The sequence below is a fragment of the Scomber scombrus genome, chromosome 2 (genome assembly GCF_963691925.1).
Source record: "Scomber scombrus chromosome 2, fScoSco1.1, whole genome shotgun sequence".
Taxonomy (NCBI): Eukaryota; Metazoa; Chordata; class Actinopteri; order Scombriformes; family Scombridae; genus Scomber; species Scomber scombrus.
Window position 1 is genome coordinate 3,322,240 of NC_084971.1, and position 26,789 is coordinate 3,349,028.

The 26,789-nt window shown below is 37.4% G+C and overlaps 2 protein-coding genes and 2 non-coding genes across 4 annotated transcripts; 3 read left to right on the forward strand and 1 right to left on the reverse strand.

Annotated features, from left to right (window-relative positions):
• The first annotated feature begins 315 nt into the window (after positions 1–315).
• Positions 316–388, forward strand: trnat-ugu (transfer RNA threonine (anticodon UGU)). Its single transcript has one exon. It is a non-coding gene; the product is annotated as a tRNA-Thr (tRNA).
• Positions 389–1,936: 1,548 nt separating this feature from the next.
• trnak-uuu (transfer RNA lysine (anticodon UUU)) lies at positions 1,937–2,009 on the forward strand. Its single transcript has one exon. It is a non-coding gene; the product is annotated as a tRNA-Lys (tRNA).
• Positions 2,010–2,642: 633 nt separating this feature from the next.
• On the reverse strand, positions 2,643–7,183 carry LOC133997770 (uncharacterized). Its single transcript, XM_062437481.1, has 6 exons — positions 7,116–7,183; positions 5,447–5,641; positions 5,114–5,266; positions 4,827–5,015; positions 4,561–4,713; positions 2,643–3,769 (listed from the first exon to the last, which is right to left on the reverse strand). The coding sequence occupies exons 1-6, from the start codon at positions 7,147–7,149 to the stop codon at positions 3,612–3,614; spliced, it is 882 nt and encodes a 293-aa protein (XP_062293465.1). The 5' UTR covers positions 7,150–7,183; the 3' UTR covers positions 2,643–3,611.
• Positions 7,184–11,098: 3,915 nt separating this feature from the next.
• LOC133992031 (ribosomal protein S6 kinase beta-2-like) lies at positions 11,099–26,072 on the forward strand. Its single transcript, XM_062430691.1, has 16 exons — positions 11,099–11,262; positions 12,488–12,541; positions 12,629–12,666; positions 12,786–12,900; positions 13,769–13,837; positions 13,984–14,131; positions 15,210–15,267; positions 15,513–15,613; positions 16,163–16,253; positions 16,436–16,526; positions 17,450–17,557; positions 18,418–18,480; positions 19,742–19,819; positions 20,696–20,803; positions 20,913–21,025; positions 21,607–26,072. Exons 1-16 carry the CDS (start codon positions 11,245–11,247, stop codon positions 21,782–21,784), a joined length of 1,431 nt encoding a protein of 476 aa, XP_062286675.1. The 5' UTR covers positions 11,099–11,244; the 3' UTR covers positions 21,785–26,072.
• Positions 26,073–26,789: the final 717 nt, after the last annotated feature.

Genomic DNA, 26,789 nt, shown 5'->3' on the forward strand with positions numbered 1-26,789 from the left:
ACCCAGGTGTTTGTTGAGGGTGCCTCTATACAGTATTATACAATATTATCTCTGTAGTGACGCTAATTGACTGCAAGTGTGTCCGTAAATGTAGCTTATAACCGTATCTGCTGTCATTTAGCTCCTGCGTCTTGTATATTAATCATGTTTCAAACAGTAACGACACGCTGGGGCTGTACCGTATCCCAGCGAGCACTGAGCGACACGCAATTTTTTTTTTTTACCTATATTATATTGAACAACACACGGATACTGCGGTGTAGAGGCAGCGACGCAACTATTTAGGTGAATATGACGTCACATTGTATCATCACGGGCTCCATAGCTCAGGGGTTAGAGCACTGGTCTTGTAAACCAGGGGTCGCGAGTTCAAATCTCGCTGGGGCCTCATCACCTTTTTTCGTCCCCTCTCATGCTTCACACATTACGGTTTAAGTCTTCGGACTTCTGCTTTTAGACACAATTCTATTAACAATTTACAACTATCAAATGTGTAGGGAATTAGTTAGTAAAGAAGTAAGTTCAAAATCATAACCATCTGTTAGCAACACCAAATGATAACATTATATTTTATTAATTTATCGTTATTCATAGGATTTCTTTCTTTGTTCTTGTGCTTCTGTGACAAATTGAATTTCCCCTACACAGGGGATCAATAAAGGTACACCTCATCTCATTTTAATTCCCTTTTATGTTTTACATGAAGACAAGTTTGAAAGCCTAACAACTTGGGTAATCTGAATGTGTATATTGTATTAGATTTAAAAATGTGTTCTAATGTGTCCTTGAGACTGACTATTATCATTAATAAATGTACATTTTGGTACGCTTCAAATCAAAATTATCAAGAACTCATCATGAACACTTCCTCACGACACAGCCCCCATCTTTCCTTGTAATTTGTGTATTCATTAGTTCTTCAACAGAAAGAGGAAACTTTTTTTTGTGGTTGCTGATGTTATGTACTGATTACATTTCGTCTATTTCCTCTCCTAACAAAAGTCATGTTTTTTTAGTAAATCAAGTTATATGAGTTGAGTTTTTGAATGAATAGGACTAAAAGATTATGCTGGTTAAAGGAATCTTTAATACCTTACTTTTTTGTTAACTTTCTACATGCATTAAATATTAAAAGCAATTTGGTTTATCTAAAGAGTCTTAATAATTTCTTCAGTGACGTTTTTATGAATAATTACTTAAACTATTTAACATGTAACCTTTTGAACCTTGAGGATGATCATGACTAATTCGTCTTGTGACATGAGGAATCCAATAATATTCCAATTAGTTCTTTGTCCTAATACTGAAACAATTCATCTGTTTTACTCACGATCCAAATGGAGAAAGTAATGATAAGTAAAACACTTGTAGTTTTACTTATCAAGTTATACACAACCAGTCTGGATCTTTAGTGAATTTGTTTTTCTTCCCACTTCTGTCTATTGACTGTCTATTGTAAACTATTTATAATAACAAAATACAAGTTTTACACGCAGATAATGCTAACACTAGTCTTAAAGTTGACTTTTGTCATAGGTCTCAATTGAAATGGTGCTTTTTAAAATAATGACATGCTGTGGAGCGTTAAGTGAACTAACGGTGAAAACGTTGCCTGGTTAACGTCACTCCAAAACATTTAGTTGAACTAATGTTAGCTCCGTATCAGTCCTATCGTTAGGCTAACTGCTATGGTGACAATCTCTAAGAGTAAATGTAAATGCTAGAAATGGAGTTTGACACTTTACCCTTCCGAATGGTCTGTCAGTTTAGACTGGGTCCATCCCAGGTCCCGAGTAGATTCATCTGTGCAACCATAAACGGATGCACGGACTGTCCAGAGCTGTCTAAAGACACAACTAACATCGTAGTTTAATACAATACTGCTATTGTGTACGCTTTATGCTTTATATAACGTAGCAATTTCTTGTCCGTCAGAGCCCGGATAGCTCAGTCGGTAGAGCATCAGACTTTTAATCTGAGGGTCCAGGGTTCAAGTCCCTGTTCGGGCGGTAGCTTTTTTGCGTTTTTCTAGCATAGTTGAAGCTGGTATACGGGGAATGTATATGGAGGACCAAAGGCGGCCACACGGGGAAAAATCCAATGAATTACTGTAGACAATCAATTAAAGCTAAATACATTTATTTACATGTATGCATTCCTTCTTTTGTTTTTTTTCACACCTTTTGTATTTCTTTTTTTTCAAATTACCTATTTACCTCTGTAATTGAATTAAACTACATTCATCTTCATACTGCAATGCAGAATGTGTATGGAAATAAAATAGGTTCAAGTAATGTATTTGCGTACTATGACATTTAAATGTGTTAAAAACATTTTGTTTGAATACATTAAAATGTTAAATTTGAATTGTTTCCATAAATGTGGTGTACATCAAAATTAGGCATCATAAAACTACCCCAGTTAATGTGAAATAATATGTGAAATAACAAATTGCCTCTTGGATAAAGGCAACTGAAACTACTGTGGATGTTCTGGTATGATGCAATACTCAATGTTTTTCAAACTGCTCAACTTTAATGAGAGCTTAATACCTATTTATGGTATGCTATGGTCTTGAAAATAATTATGAAGCAGAAGACCCAAATCCATGAAAACAAAAACAACCCAATATTTAACTGGTTTATTTATGCTACTAAAACACAGTTTGTGTTGTCATGCAAAGCTTACATTATTGTCCTTTCCAGCACATATGGTCATTGATATATCCAAAACACATTCCAAACTCGTCAACACTGTTAAGTCTACATTATGTTTGTACATAAGTTTACCTTTAGCACTTTAGCGTATACAATACATTCTCTCCATCAAATATAATGACATATTCAGGAGAAAGCTAGGTTACAGAACAGGCACTTAATATTAAAATGCATTAAGCAAAAGTAACATATACAGAGGCATGCAATAAGTAAAATACATGAAAGTGGAAACAAAAGAAAAAAATGCATATAGACACAGACTGTAATCATTCAGAAGCCTGAGAAAATGAAAAAGGTTTCAGTTTATTTTTGAACATGTACACATTTGTGGACACAGTTTGTTCCGAGAGGTTAGGTTAAACATCTTAAAATGTCATGCTAATGTTGGTTTTGTATATGGTTGGAAGCAGAGGTGATTCTAGGATCAGACTAGGCTCAGCTCCTAATGAGAATTTGAAATACAATGCCCTGCAAGTGTTCCAACCCCCTGCTAAATGACTCATTTAAGTGGATAACGTAAATTACAACAAGAAATATTAATGCATAGTAGAGTGGTCTACTATAATGTATGATAATAATGGCTCAGAATAAACAATCACAGCTTTCTACCCTGAGATAGTTAATGAACCCTGATGGAAAGACAATATTAATGACTCAACTATCCAAAGTACATTAAAGCTGTTAAAATAAAAAACATTTGAACCTATAGCATAATTGTTTGTCCCATCTCTAACAGACAGGCTCACAAAATAATTAAAGTTGTATAAAATAATTTTTCAAGGGAAACAATGCAATATTATATATGCAATTTATTTTTAGGGGTGCTGAGATCAAATTAAGGGGTGATTGAGCACCCCTTATAAGGGTCTAAAATCGCCACTGTTTGGGAGTGGATTAATCTTTTCTGGTGAAATAAACAGTGGAAGGCATTTTGACGTCCCTTTTTTTCTGTTTGATTCTCCAATGGGTGATGAAAACAGCCAGCAACAGAATCAGCACCACAAAACCAATAACTATACAGTCCCAGCGCTTGAAGATAAACTCAGAGGAACCTGGAGATGAAACGGAGGAGTAAGAGATAGAGAATAGAGATAAAAGAGAATTAAGTTGAGGCTAAAACTACTTTTGAAATTGAATTGTCATATTTGAACGTCTTATTCTGCTCTTTGCATGTCATATTTTCATGCTGTGTGTATCGGAAAAGTTTTGTAGTCAGTGTGTGCTATCTTCAACATAGTGTCACTTTTTTTTCACTTGCTTTATACCTCTGTCTCTTTTCTGCCTCTATCTTCCCTGTTATACTGTTTATTGTTGCATTACTAGCTTAGAGTGAGCCCTTAATATCTACATGTTTCTACAGTAGCCCAGAATAGACAAACCAAACACTGGCTCTAGAGAGGGCATTTTGCATTTTCGTGAGTTTTGTGGCCACTGTAGGTTCTCATAAACGTTTGGCAGTGGAGAGCAGGGTGGAATCTGCACCTAGCTTTCCCCAAGAATATAAAGTTATGTAACCAGAAGCTCAGCCTGTTTGTTCCTTCAGCTCTGTCAGCTCACTCTCTATTGCAGATTTTAAAAAGCTTTTTATTTTTGGGGTTGTAAGAAGAGACTGAAAATCTTATATTTTTCTGTGAGGATTCTGTTGGGTAAAGTTGGTTGAATAACTTATATAGCAGCTTACATTTAGTAAAACTGGCTATATAAACATTACGCAAAATGGATTTAAGTGATTAAATAAGTCTGATCCTTAACCAATGTTTGAAGTGACAAAGTTTCCGCAATGGAACATGAGATACATTATATCACAGAAATAAGACTCTGAGAAAACAATCCATACGCTTACCTTGAAGCATGGTTCCTCTCCCGACCGTTAAATGTTGGTTTACATTTGCAATGCAGTAGTACAGTCCCATGTCGCTCTCCTCAACATCACTGATCTTAAGTGCCAGAGATCGCTTTATCAACTCCACTGAGAAACGAGAGCTCAGCTGGAACTCTAAAACACAGTGATAGTCAGCTTAAGCATATCATGTAATATTGTGTGGTATGCGAGTAGAATGTGTAAAGTTTCATAACACATTCACAATTGAATTTGAAGTTATGTACTACCTTGGTGGGGTTTTCCCCCTGTAAAGGTGACACCGAGGACCTCAGTTGGGGGGAGATCTGGGTTCTGCTTTAACCACATTGTATCATAAATGTAGGAGATGTTACAGCTCAAAGTGACTGTTGAACCGAACTGGACATTTTCTTTAGCAGGCACAAATAGCATCGGAAACCCAGCTGTAGTTTGGAATCCTAGAATGGACCAAAAAGACACCAACTTTACCAATGCACCATGAGATACAGCATATCACAAAAATAAGACAAAAGAAAACAACCCAATATATGTTTACCTTGAAGCATGGTTCCTCTCCCAACCGTTAAATGTTGGTTTACATCTGCAATGCAGTAGTACAGTCCCATGTCGCTCTCCTCAACATCACTGATCTTAAGTGCCAGAGATCGCTTTATCAACTCCACTGAGAAACGAGAGCTGAGCTGGAACTCTGAAATACAGTCGTAATCAGTTGAAGCATATAATGTAATATTGTGTGGTATGTGAGTAGAACGTGTAAAGTTTCATAACACATTCACAACTAAAAGTGAAAAAGAGAAGTGAAGATTACTTCTGAGTTTTTTTTTTTCTTCTTCACCGCCTCATTTCTAGGATTGAAATCATGTACTACCTTGGTGCGGTTTCCCCCCTCTGAGGGAGACACGGAGGACCACAGTTGGGGGGAGATCTGGGTTCTGCTTCAACCACATTGTATCATAAATGTAGGAGATGTTACAGCCCATAAGGACTGTTGAACCAAACTGGACATGTTTAATCTCTGCAGCAGGCACAAACAGCATCAAAAACCCAGCTGTAGTGCTGAAACCTAGAACAGACCAAAAACACACCAACTTTACCAATACATGCTAGGTTTAATCCCCCCAAAAATGTTGATGCCAATTTAAATGTCATTGTTGAGATGGAAAGAATGCGCGCAACTTTGTGAATTATGTTATTGATTTAAATCTATTACAGGGGTGATTCTAGGATCAGACCTTTAGGGGGCCTCAGCTCCTAATGAGAATTTGACAGGCAATGCCCTGCAAGTGTTCAAACCCCCTACTAAATGACTCATTTAAGTGGATAACGTAAATTACAACAAGAAATATTAATCCATAGTAGAGTGGTCTACTATAATGTATGATAATAATGGTTCAGAATAAACAGATTTCTACAGAGAGGACACTGAGATAGTTAATGAACCCTGAGGGAAAGACAATATTAATGACACAACTATCCAAAGTACATTAAAGCTGTTAAAATAAAACAATTTGAACCTGTATGCTGGATGCTTGTCCCATCTCTAACAGACATAAATAAAAAAAAATAATTAAAGTTGTGTAAAATAATTTTTAGGGGTGCTGAGATCAAATTTAAGGGGGTGCTTGAGCACCCTTAAAAAGGGTCTATAATTGCCACTGATTTATTATATGTTCCATCTACCTGCCAAGGGACTACAGGCGGAAAATAGCAACTTGCTGAAACTGTGTGCAATGCATCTCTCCTTGTTTTATACAAGGTTAATGTTATATTGCACGCTCGCCCTGTTTAAATAAAATAAAAATGACAAATTACACATTTACACCACTATTATGCAGATGATACCCAATTCTCTTGCAAACATGAACCACTAACAACTTCTCATATTATTCTCGTTTTATGTCAAACCTTTTTGAGATTATTGTAACAGAACTGTAACATATCATTTTATGTTATCCACTTATTTCACAATTTCCCTCCATCCAATTATAAATACTGCCTCAACTGTTCCTCTTTGAACGGCCAAGAGAACAAGATTGTGCCAACTTATTTTTTAAATTAGGGAACTTCAAGACCTTTCTGTCACACTGCAAGAAAACTTATTACATAGTACTTGCTACTCTGCCCTGGTTGCCTTTGAGCTTCAAGCCTTTAAGGCTTCATAGAGTCATGGTCCTGAGTTACCTATTATTCCCTTACAGTCTGAGCAACAGTGCTGTCTGACATTTTCACATAGGGTTTTCTTGGTTGTTCATATCAACGCATTTCCCTAACAAGGTTTTTTGTCCCCCAAAGCTCTGGAACGAAATGTCGGAGAATCTCAAACATATATGAAGTCTTCTTTGTATTTTTCCTTTTCCTTTCTTTTCTTTACACTTTTCTTCATGCTTTGCCTATATTTTTCCTAATTGTAGCTTCTTTTTTTAGCTTTTTTCTCCTGCACATTTTGTGTGCTATAAAACACTTTTTAAGGTGTTATCACATATTATTACATTAATGTCAATGTTCTGTTGTCTAACATTTATATGATTATTACTCACCAACAAGAATTGTTGTGCACCAGGAAGACTTCATCTTTTCAAATCTTTGTTTGTCTGTCTCTGAGATCTGTGATGTTCGGATCTAACAGCCCACTTCCTTTATGACTGCTGTTTCCATCGAAAGTCTGAATCTATATCAAGACACGATCTTTCCTCTTCCTGTTTGGCTAAATGGGAGTTTTGCTATCCTTCAAATTCCCCTTTCTAGCAATCTTTAAACTAATATCTAAAGTAAATGTTTATGCCTATCTTTTGCTTCAAACCTTTTATAGCAATCACTTGATGTTCATATTGTTTGGTATGCATTAATCTGCCATTGCCTTGTTGTTTTATATTTGTACTTCTATTTATACTTATACTACATCTTATTAGTTTGTCAAACACCTGTGCAGCTCCTGTGAAATGCTAACATGTAAGAAATGTGCAACACGAATAAAACTGGACTGATCAATAGAAGGTTGAATGCTTAATATCTGCCTGTGCTGCCAGTGTGAGCAGATGTCAACGGAAATGAAAACCACTAAGCAGTAGGTGTTATTGAGGCCACCTTTACAATAAAAACAAAACATGCCTCACTTCTGTCCATAGACAATGGAGACAATGGAGAAAGAGTATTAAAGCACAATCCATAATGGACTGCATGCTGGTCAGACTTCAAATTCAGTGACTTGTTTAGCTTTGTATCAAAAGAAAGTCTTACGGAGAAAGAGCATGCTGTAGCTACTGTAATAATGTTGTGAGGATGTGTGGTGTTCAGGTTTCTATAACAACACAGTCATGATACATCAGGTCAAGTTTTTGTGACTTCCTCAATCTCAAGTGGAAGTGAATTATACAGTTTGGGGTCTGTGGTGTTATGGTAATGATCTGGGTAGGAGTGGTGGTTTTCTTGATCATTTGTGTATCAAACTGCTTGAGTAAAGGTTAAGTGCCTAAGTGAAAGATAAGAGTAACAATCCTTCACTTTTACTCCTCACAACCTTAGGAATAAAAGGCACTAGAACAGCTGCAGCATGTTTACTTGCCAAAAGACACACGCTCATAGATTAAAGCAGTGAGAAGAATGTATATTTGTATATGAAGGTGACTGTAAGTATGTGTCCCAAACACACTTGTGCCCTGTCACCCCCCCCCCCCCCCATGTTTATCTGAAGTTTTGGTTCCTCTTTCTGGTTTTGTCTGTTGTAAATATGTAAAGTAAATATTTCAAATGCGTTTTTTATGCAGTTTTGGTGACATCGCGAGTATTTGCTCTTCTTAGGCATGTTCAAAATGTCCGTGACCGTGGATCGCCTCTCATCTCTTCTCCTCCCGTCGTTCACGGCCCTACGTACGGCTTCTCTACGCATTTACATCACAGGCTGAAAAAAATACTCCCAGGTGGCTGTAGCTCCGGAGTATCAAATAAAAAATATAACTGCAGACTATTTATTTAACATTTAAATAGAAATTGAAGTTGACATGAAATGAAATGCCTAAACCTTGGAGGAGATGGAGGGTGTTGGTGAAAGGTGAATGGAGAGACGGACAGACGGAATGACAAACATCCAGCTCTCCAATTATAGTAGTAGGCTATTAGGGTAATGTGGGACATTGACTAATGTGGGAGAACTAAGCTCCAGTGCATTTATCTCGTTTTTTATTCAATTATTTTAAAGCCAACTAGTATATACCTACTGTGTAAGTTATATTGTTTAAAATTACACGTGAACATACAGACTGCTAGTTTTTTAACTTGAAAATAAAATGTTTCTGAGGTAATGAGTATTCACATTTTCCTCTGTCATTACCCGTCCTTACCAAGATATAGAAATTATTACTTAGATTTTAGTTTTTAACATATGACTGTTTTCATTAGCAACTAGATCATACTTCACAATGTGATTATGCATGTGAATTGTAAATTCATGCCTATATATGCATATATTTCAATTAATGTACAAATAAACATAAACATATTGCTGCTTCACTTTCTTACCTACGTTGTAGCATTACCATGCTAATAAAATACCTACCTATCTAACTAATTCATCCCACAGCAACTCAATAACAATTCTCATTTACATACACCATCTCATTCACACATGGCCTAACATGTCCTTGGTTATGTGGATCTAATTTCAAACAACTATCTGATGGAACTACACTCATGGATTATAATTTACTCAACACCATAAAAACGCATTTGAAATATTTACTTTTCAGCTGAGCGCCGTGAGAACGATCGCCGCCGAAAGAGACTGAAGAAAACATTGGAGCCACCTCAGCTTACAGGTACTTATACATTCTGCTTTACATACACAATCTTATTCACGCATGGCCTAATTTACCTTGGTTGTGTGGATCTCATTTCAAACTACTGACTGACTCAACTACACTCATGGATTATAATTTACTCAACACCATTAAAACGCATTTGAAATATTTACTTTTCAGCTGAGCGCCGTGAGAACGATCACCACCGAAAGAGACTGAAGAAAACATTGGAGCCACCTCAAGTTACAGGTACTCATACATTCTGCTGGCACAAGTATATTTGGGACACATACTTACTGTCACCTTCATATACAAATGTACATTCTTCTCACTGCTTTCATTTATGAGTGTGTCTTTTGGCAAGTAGACATGCTGCAGCGCCCAACGGGCGCATGGTTCTAGTCCACCCTAATAGAAGCAGATGTATTATCACCATCGTTACTATTAATAGGCTACTATTTGTAACATATTTTTGATTTGATTTGATTTATTTAATTCTTTTTATTGTAAAATAGTGTAACGCTGGATGTAGGTTAGCGTCTACTTTTAATGTCCGCTCAAAAAAAAGACCGTGGTGTCACCGCCATAACTCAACAATAAACTTGATACATAACTTCACTGTGCAGCGTATCACTCCGCCCAATCTAAACTAAAGTAAACACTACGGACAAACTACATAGTGGGAAGTAGTTCTCAATTTTCACAAGAATATAAAGAATATATTGATCACATCATGCATTTTTCAAATCATTTAAAACATCAAACCGATACCAACATCATATATTATGTATTCTTCAACCAATTCTTCACAAAAATAAATCTCATCTTACAAATAAGAAACAGCAGGTAGGCAAAGGGTTCAACATTACCTGAATCAATGAAGAGTCACAGAAATACTATCAAAAGAAGCAAGTCAACAAAAAATTAAGCAAGAATAAAACAAGGAAAACTGCACTCACTGTTGATCTGCAATGCATGCTTGCACATATGTATGTGTGGGCATGCATTGCACAGATTTATTAAAATAGCTCCTTGTGAATCTTGTAAGCGAGTGTAGTGTTATTGTCGTAATGTATTGCACTGTATGAATATAGGTATGCTTGTATGAACTCCGTAGGTTCAGTATGAACTGTCACTTCTGATATGCACTTTACATCATCACGCACTTTATACTTGTCTTACTATTGTGTTATGTATTTTGTCTTGTTTTGTGTGTGTGTGTGTGTGTGTGTGTGTGTGTGTGTATGTGTGTGTGTATGTGTGTGTGTGTGTGTTTGTGACCTGCCAGGGGACAACAGATGCAAATTAGAAGTTGTGCTAACTCTGGTGCATTTACATATGTATTTATTGATACCTGTGTGTCCATTCATGTGCAATGTCCCTTTCGAATAAATGCATACATTTTTCAAACTTTATAGGGCTAGTAAGAGGATGAAGGATGAAGCTATAAATACTTTGTTTGGTCAAATTCTGAAATACACAGCATGGGCCTACAGGAAAGCCATCACACAAAACTAACAAGTTAAATGATATAGAACAACATAAATGGATATAGGATAAAAAAATAAATATATATATATCATAAATGAAAAAAACACACCATAAAAACTTAATAGAAATAAGAGAATTGGGACAGTCAAAAAGTAAACAGAGTAAAAGGAAGCTGTGTCCTCCTTGAGTGATGACGTAGTAGGTTAAAGGTCCAATCAGAGACAACAACAGCTCAGAGTATGACGCTCCACAGCTCTGTGTGCTAGCTGCTTCAAGTCTAACAACAGTCATTCAATATGACAACCACTGTTGTATAAATATAAAAACCCGCTTTGCTTTTTCAACTATCAGACCGCTGACTGTGAAAAAGAGGAAGCACCGAATGAAGGAGCGTGACCAGGTAAAACCCTAGCTAGCGTTAGCTTGTTTGTTAGTATGCTACCTGTCAAACCGGCTGTCAACGTAATGATAGCTAACATATAACCTAACAATGCTAGCCGGCTATCACCACTAAGAAGATTCCCCAGAAAGATATAACGCTTTTAAAACAACACGCTTTAAATAAAACCAGTCTGTGGGCGTAATTCAACACAGTAAAACCATAGTATTTACTTTCGTGTTCACATGTGCGTGTGTTGTTTTGGTTGCCGTGTGCTAGTAGCCGTAGCTCCCTCTTAGCATTTCGTTTGTAACAACACTAAACGACATGTAAGTATTATATAGCTAATTGGAAACAGCATAATTTAGGATAAGAGCTCAGACACGGTTGACATGGTCTGTTTTAACCTCAGATATGTAGCACTGCTTTGTTTGGCCATGATAACTGCTTGGTGGAGGCTCGGCTAACGTTAGGTTTTTTGGTGGGCCAAAGTATTATTGAATTGAGAGTCTCTCACTAAACACTGCTGTTATCAACACTCAGTCAGCTGTAGTAGCTAGGCGTGGTGTGTTATGTTGATCTGAAGCTAATATGAAGCTTCAGCCGTCCAAATGAGTGAAATCAAGTCTTCTGTGTTTCATCGTTACAGTGTTTTTAGTGGCAATGTCTCTCTTTTTGTTACTATACTTCCACCACAGCCCGACAGGGAAACACTAAGAGGGAATTTGATGCTAAAAAGACTGCAAATGTGTCAGATATCACATGATATGACTAACTCAGACTGCTGAAGACTCATATAAGCTTCACATCAACTTTAAAAAGATGTTTATTTTATTGCTTTTATCTTTCTTTTTATTGTGCTTCTATTGTGTTATCTATTTATTGTGTTTTATCTTGTTGTGCAGTCGCTTTTACTCTAATATCGGTCATTGTCTGCACACTGCGTTCAATGACACAAATCGGTTATTACTCCAAAATTCTGGTTATATGAGTTAAAATGACTGATTTTACTGATACTATATTTATAGTTATTGTAATGACTGCCATTCTTGTGTCCAGGCTGTAATGTCTCATTTATGTTATTCCTATGAGTGTCAAACAGTTCTGTTTGCTTCCTATTATTCAGGAGATGCGCGTGTTTCATAGTTGTAGAGCGACACTACATTCCTCACTGAGGTGAAAGTATTAATGAGCCTCTGGTCAAATGACAGGCAACAAAAAGTGTTGACTGTGTTGTTTTTTTAAGATGGCAGGAGTATTCGACATAGACTTGGAGACGGAGGACATCAGTGATACAGAGGTGTGTGTATATCTCACTCATTTATAAGAGTATTTATCATCATTATTTTAGTTTAACCTCTCCGGCTTGTTGTTCCCCCGTCTGTAGGATGATGACTGTGACTTCACGGTGACAGAGCCAGAGAAGTAAGTCCAGTTCACCAGCAAATCTTTAAAAAAAATATATAAGCGGAAATAGTGCGATTTAATGTAAATTTATACTAATACCGGCTGCTTTACTGTGGCCCTCTCTTTCTTTATAAAAGTGTACAGACAGAGGAAGTGGAGCTGACCAGTGAGAGTGTCAACAGAGACAGTGAGAGAGTCGGACCTGATTGCTTTGAGCTGCTCACTGTGCTGGGAAAAGGAGCGTATGGCAAGGTGAGGACACGTATATACATGAACACATGACAACCACCACCATGACCTGCCCCTTTAAACCTGTCTCCTCACTGGTTTTAGACTTTTGAATCTTCTTTTTTTATTAATTATAAGTAGTCAGACAAGTAATCAGAACAAAATAAAACCATAACTTATTCTGTTGATTGTGTTTTTATGAATTGTTAGGTCATTAAATATCAGAAAATAATGAAAAAAAAGACACAACAATTTCCCAGTGATGTTAATGCGAAATTCAGATGATGATAATAACTACAAATAAATAAATAATAATAATAAACTTTATTCATAGACCAGTTCTAAAAATCCAAGTTACAAAGTGCTTCACAAAGGCAGCAAAATACAGCAATCATAAAATAATTGTTATAAAAGAGAAGAAATAAACACAATTTATTGAGTAGAAACCATTTGACGGTAGAGACAAACCATATTTGAAGGAGATAAAAGCAATTCAAGAAGAATTTAAACTCAATCAAAATCAAAACTCAGATAAAATCAGGAAAGGCTCTCTAATAAAAGTATGTTATAAGAAGGGACCCAAATGAGATCACTGAGATATAGCTGGGAGAGAGGCCATGAAGAGCCTTAAAAGATCAGTAGGATCTTAAAATCAATTCTAAAACATACTAGGAGCAGGTGTAAAGAGGCTGAAACAGGAGTGATATAATCACGTCTCTTTGTTCAGGTTAAAACAAAAGATAGATAGTTTGTTCTGTCTTATTATTAGTATTAGCTGTTTCAGCACCAGATAAACTATCTCTATCAACATTACTAGTTCTTAGTTTAGTACAACACACATCCTTTTTTTTGTTATTGTTATCAAAACAAAATGTTGTCGTTTTTCTTCCAGGTTTTCCAGGTGAGGAAGGTTCAAGGCGCCCAGTTGGGGAAAATATTTGCCATGAAGGTCTTAAAAAAGGTACTTTGGTCTACAGCTTCCTCTAAGACACACTAAAGTTGTCTCTTTCTTTCCATTCATCTTTCTCAAGTTATTACCCCTTCCTTTGGCTCTTTCTTCTATCTTCTTCCTCACTTTTTGTTCTCCTCTCCTTTCTCTGTCTCCAGGCTAAGATTGTGTGTAACGCTAAAGACACGGCCCACACGAGAGCAGAGCGTGAGATCCTGGAGACGGTGAGACACCCGTTCATCGTGGACCTTCTCTACGCCTTTCAGACGGGAGGGAAACTCTACCTCATACTGGAGTGTCTGAGCGGTAAGACAGAGACATCAGGGGTGGACTGATGGGTGGGGGGTGGATGAATATATACACACCTTATCAGATCCCTTTAAAAAGGAACTCCCTTACTGTAAAGCTATATAGCAGAAATGTGCAGCTTTTTTGAAATTGATGGGTAGAGAATACAGAGAAAAAAAACCCTCGTAACTCCATATTTAGTTTTGGACTTACTGGATTTCCAACAGCAACTGATATTATCTACATCAAGAGAACGGGTCATGCCTCAAATTGTATATATCTGTGGTGGCTGACAAAAAAAAGGAAAAAGAAAAAGGCACGCATTTTTTTTTTTCTGTCATCATTGAGGGCCCCTTTCTGCTCCAGGGCAGGTGGGCAGTCAAAAAAACACTGAGTCTGCAGTCTTCATTCCAGCTCGGGTTTGGGAAACAATTGTAGATGAAGGGGGTGAAAGACTGTAACCAGACTGTGTTTCTTTTCATTGCTGTGGACTTGATTGTGCTCAAGCTGAATGCAGAAGAATAAACTACAAGTAACACACACTCACTGCTGTTATGTAATCAGTGTTAAAAAATCCATTATAATAAACTCAGTCATAGTTGCAGTGCAGATTTTCAGCTCTGTCACCATTCTCTCTGATGCTGCTGCTTAGTTTTCTCTTAAAATAACAGAGAATATGGCAGACTGAGAGTTTTGGGAGAGCCTCCCTTTTACAGTCCTTGAAGGCACCACCACAAAAAATGAGGAAATACTTTTTTTAATTTTTTTAAGCTTTTTAATTGTTTTCTTTTTCAGTTAAAGTTAACACTTTTAATATCAATATTAGAAACTGAGAATGCTATAAGGAAAAATATAATATAACAAAAGTATGAGTGAAAATAAATAAATAATTAAGATGTTTTTTAAAAGGTTCAAAAATTGTTCATATATAATTCTAGACACATTAGAGCCACAAGAATCAACCTGAAAATCAGTGAAGTCACCCTTTTAATTGTTAGCGTTTGAAGGGACAGAATGGATTGAAGTAGAAAACAAAAATGGAGAAATAAAGAAGTATCTGTGCTGCCACTAACCCCACTGTGCTGTTTATCTCAAGGAGGGGAGCTGTTCATGCAGCTGGAGAAGGAGGGCATCTTCATGGAGGACACTGCCTGGTAAATTCCCCCTCCTCAGCTTAATTTCTGCACGTACGCAGCAATTTCCAGTGTGCACAGCTTTAGCGTGTTAGTGATCGTTTCATTAGAAATCTTTAACTGATGTCGTGTGTGTGTGTGTGTGTGTGTGTGTGTGTGTGTGTGTGTGTGTGTGTGTGTGTGTGTGTGTGTATGTATGTATGTGTGTATGTATGTATGTGTGTATGTGTGTGTGTGTGTGTGTGTGTGTGTGTGTGTGTGTGTAGTTTCTATTTAGGAGAGATCACACTGGCTCTAGGTCACCTCCACTCTAACGGTATCATCTACCGAGACCTCAAACCTGAAAACATCATGCTCAGTCACCAAGGTAACGCACTACATATGCAAATAAATAGTAGGGTATAAATGTTTGTGTAGTGGCGATTTGACATTAACTTGAAAAAAATGAAATAAAGTCCATTGTCCAGGCAAACATGCCTACCTATAGAAACAGTTTCACCTCTGTGCCCAAACTGACCAGTACCTTCAAAATAAAAGCATTAACCAGTACTCAAATGAACTAAAATCATACTAATATTATAATCAAACTAATACAGCTATATTCTTCAAAATTGATGATTAAAAATGTCTTTTCTCTATCTGAAGGTGTCACTTTGCCCGTTTTTATGATTATTGATTTCAATGTAGCTCTTGTATGAATAAATAAATAAACCTGTATTTAACATTCTAAAGACTTTGTTACGTGATGGTCATCTGCAGCTTTAAATTGTAAATATTCTGTAGGATTTACTGAATTGACATGATGAGAAGTTCAACATTAGACCTTTTGTGAGCTCAATCAATCAATGTGTTCAATTTGAGTAGTTCATCTCTATTATAATATACAGTAAATGCAGAAGCTTGTTTTTATTTAAAGGACACATCAAGCTGACTGACTTCGGCCTCTGCAAGGAGTCAATTCACGATGGGAGTGTCACACACACCTTCTGCGGCACCATAGAATACATGTGGGTAACGCTGCACACACACATCTAGAGTTCACTTGTTGGTCAGCTTTATAAATGTGCAAATGACAGTATATTCTATTTTTGTGAACCATCATAAACATTAATAGCAGTTGTCCCTGACCACAAACATCCTCAGTTTCTTTTTTTCAGTCTCTCGCTCTCGCTCTCTTTCTCTCTTTCAGGGCTCCAGAGATCTTGACCAGGTCAGGTCACAATAGAGCAGTAGACTGGTGGAGCCTGGGGGCCCTGATGTACGACATGATGACGGGATCGGTAAGCTAGGACTATGCAAGAGAATTTTTGAATAATCATTTTGCAGCATGAGGAAAACCATGTAGGGAGATGGCTATGCCCTGCAGCAGTTGTTCCCTTAACTTTTTGCTCCAGCTGGCAGATGTTACTCCTCTCATGCTTAGTGCACCTCTAAAGTGAGGCAGTCTTACCAGGTGTTCGGTTCACCTCAGTTCACTTCTCTTACAGTGAAGGAGCAGCTGCCTGAGCATTAGGTCTTCACTCCTGTCAGAGTGTTGCCCCTGGTTACAGCATCTCTGCAGCTTGTATCAGTAACCTTATTCGGCTGGTCTGTATCCAAAGTATGTAACAGTAGAGGAGCAGCTTTAAAAGACCAACCAGAAATATTTTATCAGATTTATTTGCTAAATGGGCAGTTTGAAGCCTAGGTATTTGTATCTGTGCCTGGAAGTTATCCAAATAATGACAGAAACATCACATTTCAACTTCACCTCTTTACTGAACAACTGCACATGGTAACACATTGTTTACATGTCTCTCATCCCTGCAAAGTGGTTTCATGTCAGCTACTGTCTGGATTATGCAACACCTAATGAACTGAAGATACGACACATGCTTCAGGATTGACCTTTCAGCAAGACTATTATTGAGTTGAAGAGTCAAACAGGAAGAACAGAGTTCAGAGAGATTTCTTTGACTACTGACTGCTTTGAGATAACAACAACAGCAGTTATTAGTGTCATGTTGTCTATGGATACATTTTAACACTTAATTTACTATAAGTAGTGAATATTACTACATGCATTACCACCTAAAATAACTTATTCATGATGGTGTTCATCCCTACTGTGGTTGGTTTTAATCTGGATGTACAGAATAGAGAGCAAGCAGCAGTTTTGAGGTCCTGTAGTAACCACTCACTCCCTCCTGTCATCCTCCACCAGCCTCCATTCACAGCTGAAAACAGAAAGAAGACCATTGACAAGATCTTGAAATGTAAACTCAACCTGCCGCCATACCTGACCATCGATGCCAGGGACCTCATCAAGAAGGTCTGTCACACACACACACACACACACTTTCATATGGCCTTTCAATTCTTCTTAAATAAAAAGCCTGAGTCAGTGCACACATTAAAAATGAAAAGCCTGCCCCCAACCAAAGATCTTTCTATTTGACTAGTAGCCATTAGTTCAAGTCATCACACATTTAGCATATTCATTTAATTATTTAAATATATGTTTTATGGTTTGAGTTCCAGGGATGTGAAAGACTGTTATAAGTAACACTGTTAGCAGTGTGCTACATTACAGAGAAATATAAAACTGTGTGCATGCACAAAGCGAGCAAAAGCAGTAATGATTCTGGAGACTGAACATTTTGTACACATTTACCTTTGGATGATTGTCTAATGGCTTTTTGGCAGGAGTGCAGGGAGCCGCCGTATATACATAAATAACTGTCACTGACTGACTGAGTAAAGAAGTTTGTCCAATCAATGGTCAAAACTTAATTTCTTGCCTCAGCTGAATGTCGTCACATGTTTGGTCGACCATCTAAAAATGAACAATCAAACTGTATCATTTCTAATGATCTGTTAGGCTTCTGATCTTGATGATACCATGCAGGTAGTGTTTAATATGTGAACTACAAGGAATGCGATCCTCCTTTGATACTGCAAAGTGGGCGCATGTTGTTGTCTAATTAAGTTGTAACACCCATTCATTAAGCACAGTAAAGCCAAGCATTATCTGTGATGTTATAATAGAGCACATTACATTATGCTGATTTTTTGAAGCCTTATAAATAAAATGAGACCTAGTGTGTCTCCCCCTTCCTTCCTACTGGAAACTATATACACCATTATCAAACTTAATAATGAATGCATTGCTCTCTTTTTTATATTTTCCAGCTGTTGAAGAAGAGTCCATCCCAGAGACTCGGCTCTAGTAAAACAGACTGTGCTGACATTCAGGTAACTCACTGTAATAATGGAGGTGCTCAGGTAGCTTTTTGGTCAAGACACATATCACACATGACTGCAGTCTCAGTGGTTCCATTCAGCACAGACCTGTGTTGCATGTCACACCCCTCTCTCTCTCTCTCTCTCTCTCTCTCTCTCTCTCTCTCTCTCTCTCTCTCTCTCTCTCTCTCTCTCTCTCTCTCTCTCTCTCTCTCTCTCTCTCTCTCTCTCTCTCTCTCTCTCTCTCTCTCTCTCTCTTTCTTACTGTCCAGCTGTCAAAATACAATTTGAAAAACATGAAACAAACAAAAGTCTTCTATGTGACATGCATGAGACAGAACTGAAAAACATGCTGTGAGGGCAAGCTTGGTATTCACTTCATCTTGCTCACAGTTGCCACCTGCTGGTTGTTAGCGCACACAACAACAATAACTACTAGTGTCCGCTTAGAATTAAATTGCAAATAATTGGTATGCATACAACACTAGACTAAAGTTTATACTGGGCCAAATAAAACCACTTCACTTTATACGTACTGTTCACACTAAATATCTTCTTTCCGCCTTGTGTTAATGGCATCCTGGCTATCTGCATTATAAATGGTTGAACCAAAATACATAAAATTCAAGTTTAAAAACATGTGAAGATGTGGGATTAACAAGGCTTCGGTCGAAGAACAAATTATTTTCTTTTTTAAAAATGTGTTCCTATGAGGAAAACAACTCAATTTAATTATTTTTTTTTAAAGTTTGTAGATTTAAAAAATATAGAAATAATAAAATAGCCAGGGAGGAGAAAAGAAGCCTTTTCGAGTATGTATGATGGTAGTTTTCCCTTGTATTATTATTACAGACAATACAAACAATACCTACTCCCCCCCCCCCCCCCACACACACACACACACACACACACACACACACACACACACACACACACACACACACACACACACACACACACACACAAAAAACCCAAAACAAAACAACTAACAAACAAAAAAACCCTGAAACAAGCAAACAAACATAGTTAAGGAGGGGTTAGAATCAACATATAGAACAATTGGCTACACCAATACATATCCCTTTTTCTTTCAACAAAAGATGGTTAGAAAACTTTGCCATGACACATAATCCAGTGTTATAAATCTCCTTTTCTTTGCAGGTAACCCATATATTTAGTGTTTTTGTATATCCAACACTCATGTTCATACCAGCTGGAAAGGCTTCAGAGAGAATATTCAGTATGAATTAACGTCTCTTTTGTTCCTCTGCAGAAACATCCATTCTTCAGGCACGTCAGCTGGGATGACCTGCTGAACAAGAGAGTGGAGCCACCATACAAACCACAGCTGGTAAGTCATCAGCTGTCATTAAGTAGCTCATTAAATAAATCATGTGTTTGGTATTCCGGTGAAGTTCATTCAGCAAATTACATCACACACTATCAAAAGACTGATGATGTTTTACTAAACTAAAAAGTGATCTTATTGGTGGAGTGAATTTTGGATGAATCAGACACAGAACAGTGCACTTAGTCAAGGATAAAGAAGGCAATTTAACATTAGCTTGAATAAATCTAACCCAGAGAAAGTGCTTTTTATGTTGGACTGAGGGCAGACAAAACTTGATAAATATGGCTGTTAGTAACAGTTTATTATATAGAGGTTGTCCATACAGGCATAAGAGAGAGATAGAAGCATGAGAATATGTTACTGCATGATGTCACAAAACAAGACATAGTTTCAATTTCTTTTGTTTATTGTTTTTCTTTTCTCTTTTCTATTTTGCATTTTGTTATTTACTATTCATATTCTGTTGTTAAATTGTGATTTTAAATTTTTTTTTTTTTACTTTGGCAACATGTTTGATCTACAACACCATGCCAATAAAGCTAATTCAATTGAAAACAATTTAAATTGAGAGAGAGCAGCAGTTCTATTATGAATTAGGAAGTTTAAAAGTTAAAATGCTGTGATTGTACTGTGTCTGGGTTTGTTTGTTTTTTTACATTTTTATTGTGGTAAAGTAAGTACTATATATTCATAGTTTATTATATAGAATTACAGGAAATGCAACGAAATTCTTCATTTTCTGAGGGAGGACCTCCAAATCAAACCTCCACCCTTGCTTGCACCTTCATTACTTTGTGTACCTTCATAAATTGCATCCTTTTCTCTCTTCTTGTGTTTTCTCTCTAACTGTGTGGTTGCGTCTGTGTCCCTCTGTAGCACTCAGACGAGGACGTGAGTCAGTTTGACACCAGATTTACCAGACAGACACCGGTGGACAGTCCAGACGACACCACGCTCAGTCACAGCGCAGAGCTCGCCTTCGCTGTGAGATTCTGTTCCCTATCAGTGTTTATTTTAAAGGCTATAGAAACCACACTTTATATCTCCACTTTCCTGTCAGTTTCCATGCATACTGATTCATTATTCTCATCAGGGCTTCACCTACGTAGCTCCTTCGGTCCTAGAGAGCCTGAAAGAAGGCTTCTCGTTTGAACCCCGAACACGAGCTGTACGCCGACACAACAGCAGCCCACGCACACCCATCAGGTAACACACACACACACACACACACACACACACACACACACACACACACACACACACACACACACACACACACACACACACACACACACACACACACACACACACACACACACTTGTGTAGCTCATCATTCTGTGAGTGTAATTATGTCTCAGCTCTGGTTGTGTGTGCTGAGAGGAAATAATGAGAACACTGACGGCTCTGAGAGTAAAAAAAGCAGAAACATCAGACACGATTTTACAATCATGCTGAGGTGCTGCTGACCAAAACTCGGGAGAGACTCAGCAGCCCGACAGTTCTCTGTTTATCAATTAATCAATCAATCAAACTGTATTTATATGGCAGCTTTCATACAGGTTCATGTAGTTCACAGTTAACTGACAAGTGTAGACCAAGAACAACATAAAGAAAAGGAATAAAAACAAAGAACAAATTACACAGAAAAAACAACAAATGTGAGGCTAATGCACACAAGGTTAGCTTAACCCATTGTCGCTAACTTCCAGCAAATGGGGAAACACTGTTGTAATGTTTTCCCCTATTTTCTCCCTCGTTTATCTCTTTTTTTTTTTTACCTCTTTAGTCCTTTGAAATTTTCCCCCGCCGGACCCTTCAAGTCCAGCATCGACGGAGAGCCGGACCTGTTCTCCCCCATCTCTCCGCCGGCAGCTCCGGCTTCCATGCCGCTGGAGAATGGAGCCGCCAGTCAGCCAATCAGGACCCCCGCCAGGAACAAGAAGCAGAAGGCACACCGGAGATGAAGAGGAAGACTTTGTAAGACCTTGGTCAGATTTTTATAAGGGTCAGGGCAGGGAGCTGGTGGTGGTGTTTGTTTGTTGCTGGTACCATATTTAATTTGAAGTGGTTTAACATGGGGGTGCACTAAAAAGCAATTGAAATCTTCGAGTACTTCCTGTTTGTTATAACGACTATCTACAGGTAGATTATTCACTGGAGCAGTGTGGAACTTCCATGCTTTTACTTTCTTCAAGCTACTTCAAAGAACTTCAGTTTTCTTGTCAATCACAGACGGTCACCTGACTGTATAAAGCTTTAATTTACAGCCTCAATATGTCACTCATAGATCTGTCCCACTTTGGCACTAATACATGGGAAACAGTGAAAATATATTATAAAGACAGCACTAGAAAAAAGGGCGATAAACCCTTGATTTTTCTTCACCAAATTCCCTAAATCTATTGTGAGCGTACAAGGTCAGGTAAGTGACTGATTGATTGGTACCAGTGTTTCATTCTGCATGTACATGGTAGTCTAATTACAGAAAAAGGGAAGCTGTGATATAAAGTTTTTTGGGAGGGTTTAATTAGTTCAGAAGCTTTTTAATGAGTTCATCAGAGTTTGTGCAAAAGAGGTCGGCTATCACAGGCTGACGTTTTAATTAGAGAACTGATAAAGGTTCACATGATTGAAGGAAGTCTTTTCCATTATGGGGTGAAGTGTGAAACTGACCTTCAAGACGTCAGGTTATCAAGTAACTTCTGGCTACACAACCTTAAAAAGTAGCGAGATAAGTCGTGTGCCGGGTTGTAACTGTATCATATAGGAATCTACTGAATGAAATGCTACAAACCGCACAAATCTAATCACTTATGCGTGAATGTCAGATTTGATCTGCAGTGAAAGTTTCTATGAAAAATATGCCGACTTTCATCAGATTCTCATGTCTCCGAGCTTTCTTTACAGAATCATTACGCCTACTGCCAAAGTTTCTCACAAACGCTATCCTCATATTGTACAAATGGACCAATCACACTAGAGTAGAGTGCACTTATCAGGAGGGGTATACGCCATGTATTAATGTGGGTAACAGAGAGGTTTTCATCCTCTTATAACCCTTCCTCAAATTAGCGCCTGTATAGAAATGAAAAGCCCAGTGTTCTTAGAAACGTAGATATCTATACTATCAGTACAATATACAGTCAGAACTAGGCCTGTCTCAATAATTACATTATCAACCTATCATACAATACTGTAATTATCAACATCATCATGTCTATACATGGACTTATCGTATGATACATAAACATGACCTTGATCATTCTTTTGATCTCAGTTTTGCCACACTTCCCATTGGCTAAGCAATGTGACATGGGATAAAAGGTAATAGAATTAAAGGTAAAAAAAAAACTCTGTACCGGCTCATAATGGCACTCTGTGTTTTTACAGAACTGTAGCTCCCACTCTCCAATCCCACCCCCAACCCCCCTTGCATTATTATGCTATTACATTAGTGGTATAAAATGATCTTCAATTGACAATAATATCGTTTATCCTGATTATTTCTAAAACAATATATCGTCCAACACAAGTAGTTATTGTTACAGGTCTAGTCAGATCAGGCTGTAAAAAGCGGTGCTCTAAGAACATAATATCTTAGGTATAATCTTGTATAAAAAGAGTATTTTGGGTTACCAAACAATTATTTTTACATTATGAAACCTAGGTCATATAGTATTAAGAAAAGAAAATTCAAATTCTACATATTTTGAAGTGTTTGTTATGGTCTGACACACCTGTAAGGGTTAAGCCACCGCAAGCAACCTCAGTCAAACACTTAATTCAACACTTGGATGGATTTCAGATTTAAGATTTTTTCGATGCCAACATATTATAAGCTCTTTGAATTATTTATTTTTCTTTTGCTCCATAAAGCTAAGAGGTAAATGGATTATAAGGGCACATGTCACTATATCATGTATTACTGCAAAAAAAATGATGCTTGCATGTGTCTTGAGGCACTAAAACACATGCAGCTCTTCAAGGTAGCAGAGACAAAATGATCTTGTGCAGTGATTTTTAATGCAAATGTTACAAATGAATTCAGGATAATAAAATGTATTGGCCGAATCTATAAATAATTGTTTCCAATCCAGTGATGCAATGACAATTTAACAAAATCATAAAAGTTTCATGAATAAGATCCTTAACGTTTCTTTATATTTGTTGGATAAAATGGTCAATTTTCTTCAATGCCTCGTGATGTCTACCAGGACCTTTACTGGAGAATAAAGAATGTATTTTACCAGGTGAAAACTATCCTTTGCAATGTATGGAGACTCAAAGTGTTCAATATTAAAAGTGTATTCATTTGACTTTAACTTTTTGGCCATTTGTAGACAGTGCAACATGCTGTAAACACAACTACAACACGGTTGCCTATTTAGCCATCAAGCAGACACAGAGCAATTAGAATTAGCATTAGAATTCATTGGGATTTGTGTTTGTGTTCACCTGACAAATGTAAGCTGGGCCTGTTTTTGTCTCCATTAACCACTGAGAGAAATATCTGGTACTTAATCTGCTAAATGCTCCACTGTGTTGCAGAGATATCTACTGAAGTAAGCATGCTAACATGCTAACCTGCTAACCCAGGCCCGTCCTGTTTCAGAATGAACACGTACCTCAAGAGGTGATAGTGAGTCACTGTAGCCTCTGGTCTGCCCTCAGTCCAACATAAAAAGCACTTTCTCTAGGTTCGATTTATTCAAGCTAATGTTAGCTCAACGTTAACACTGTATTGATGTTGCCATCGCACATAATCAATGTCTTAGTTACCTAGTTTGAGTCAGCGCTAATGAAGTGTAGCGTAACATAGAGAACACTCCAATTTTCTGGCGATATGCTACCTCCTGGAGTGTTGAGTATGAATTTGCCAATTCCTACATATTTCACCTTAACAGTGTTTTCTGTACTTTTTATGTTTTGTTTTAACTTGACATTTTACCAGCCTAGCATCACTTTTCTTCCAGCAATCAAATGCTAACTTAATAGTTAAGTCGTCAAATCACAGACAGCGGGAGATCATTCCGATAGCTTGCAACTACATATGTTGCAAGCAAGGTAAGAGGTAACATAGCACTGATTTTATTGACTTAACACAAGTTTATCAGCTTGATACAGATGAAGTGCTGCTCTCTTTTTACCCGTTCAGAGTGTAGGAGGTCTTGTGGTACACATAGGCATTAACCAACTGGCTTTGAGAGATGAAGGTACCTATCGCACCCTGTATCCTTCCACCAAAGCAGATAATTAGTGTCTGCAAAGAGAGGAATCTCCTTCATGTAAGCTTGCATCTCCTCAATTGTGTTCCTAGTTTGTAGAGCCTCCTCTGCTGGAGCACAAGTCAAACTACTTCAGAAAGTCTTAAGCATATATAGACTGTATACATTCTGAATTTAAACAAGTTATTACAGTTTGGATATTACATTTTCCCCCACGTTTAAACAAATGATGAATAAAACGACAGCCTGGCCCTGGGCTCATTCAGAACAAGTCAGCATGCAGTCACATGACTGGCTTTACCCAGTTTCTTAAGTGACTGCTGAATACTTTGTGATGAGAAGTGGCACAATGAAATGAAACAATCACTGGGGGAATGGCTGTTGTCAAAGCACACTTTGGAAGAAACTGAACACTTTGGGTCTCCACAGTATTGAGATTGAGCTGCTTTTTTTTTTTTTTTTTTTTTTTCCGTAAAGGAAGACTTCCATTTTTCTGCTTTTGTTTGCAGGTCTCTCATGCTCACAGCAGTGGAAATCTTGTCCGACTCATAATGTCTTCCTACCTTCCTTCGTTAGCACTGGATGTAGAGTGTGTGCATGTTTGATGCTGGCTCATGATAAACAGCAGTCTGTAATGACACTGTAACTGTACAGTGACAAAGGATAAACTGTTTGAAATCACGGTATAATGTAAGATAAGTGCACACACGGCTCTGGGTTTTTGTCTCAAATCACAAATTTGCTGCGGTCTCATCATAAAATATGCAGCTGGACAGCAAGAACAGCTGTTGATTGTGTTTAGTTTTGTATATTTATTAACTTAAACAATTAAAGAATGGTATACTCAGTGCTATGAAAGGATTCTACAACTCTTGAGATAATGGACATTTTTCATATGTGTATTCAAAGATAATGATTGAGTGGACTACAGCTAATGTTTGGGATTATTGCTGCATTTTTCTTTTGTGTCATATTTTCTTTCTGCTTAACTGATGAATAGTTGAGAATAAAAACATTGATTGCTGAATTGTGTATTGTGATTTTGGTGTTGAAAACAGGAAAGTTTTAAGGTGGAACTGGTTGGATGTAAAGTCCAAAAAAAGCCCAACTCATTACGGTGATTCATAAGAAATTGTGATATTCATATTTTTTCTCTTGTCAAGCAGAAAAATAATGTAACTCACTTTCCTACATTTTTAATAAGCACGGAAAAACGACCAGTAGAACATATTTAATTTTTTATAAGAAGCTCATTAAAGGCCGTGTTCTGTATTATTATGTAGTCTCCAGATAAAAGAACTTTGCAGTGGGTTCCAAAATGTTCTGATTTATAACATTTAAATCAGAGACGTCCAATATTTCTTAGTTTCCAAAGCTGTCAAGAAGGATTCTTCAAACCCACATGTAAAACCTTTATAGCATTACCATCTGCCTTCATCAGTTCTTTGCCTCCACATAATCTAACATAGATCACATTTTGGTTGTGGTCTTTTCTACAGGATGGTAGGATTCACAAATATTTCCTTCTAATCTGCTTTCTTTCATTCCCTTTTTGGTGTCATTCTTGTAGTCTTCTCCTTTTTTTTGCTCACAGGACACAACACTGATATGAAGATGGCGATGGAGTTGCACGGCTGGCTTGGTTCTGTCGGGTTCTTCTGTTAGCAAAGCCTTGTGAGTTTCATATGTGGAAGAATAGTTTGGAGCACCTGCAGCTTTGGTGTGTGTGTGTGTGTGTGTGTTT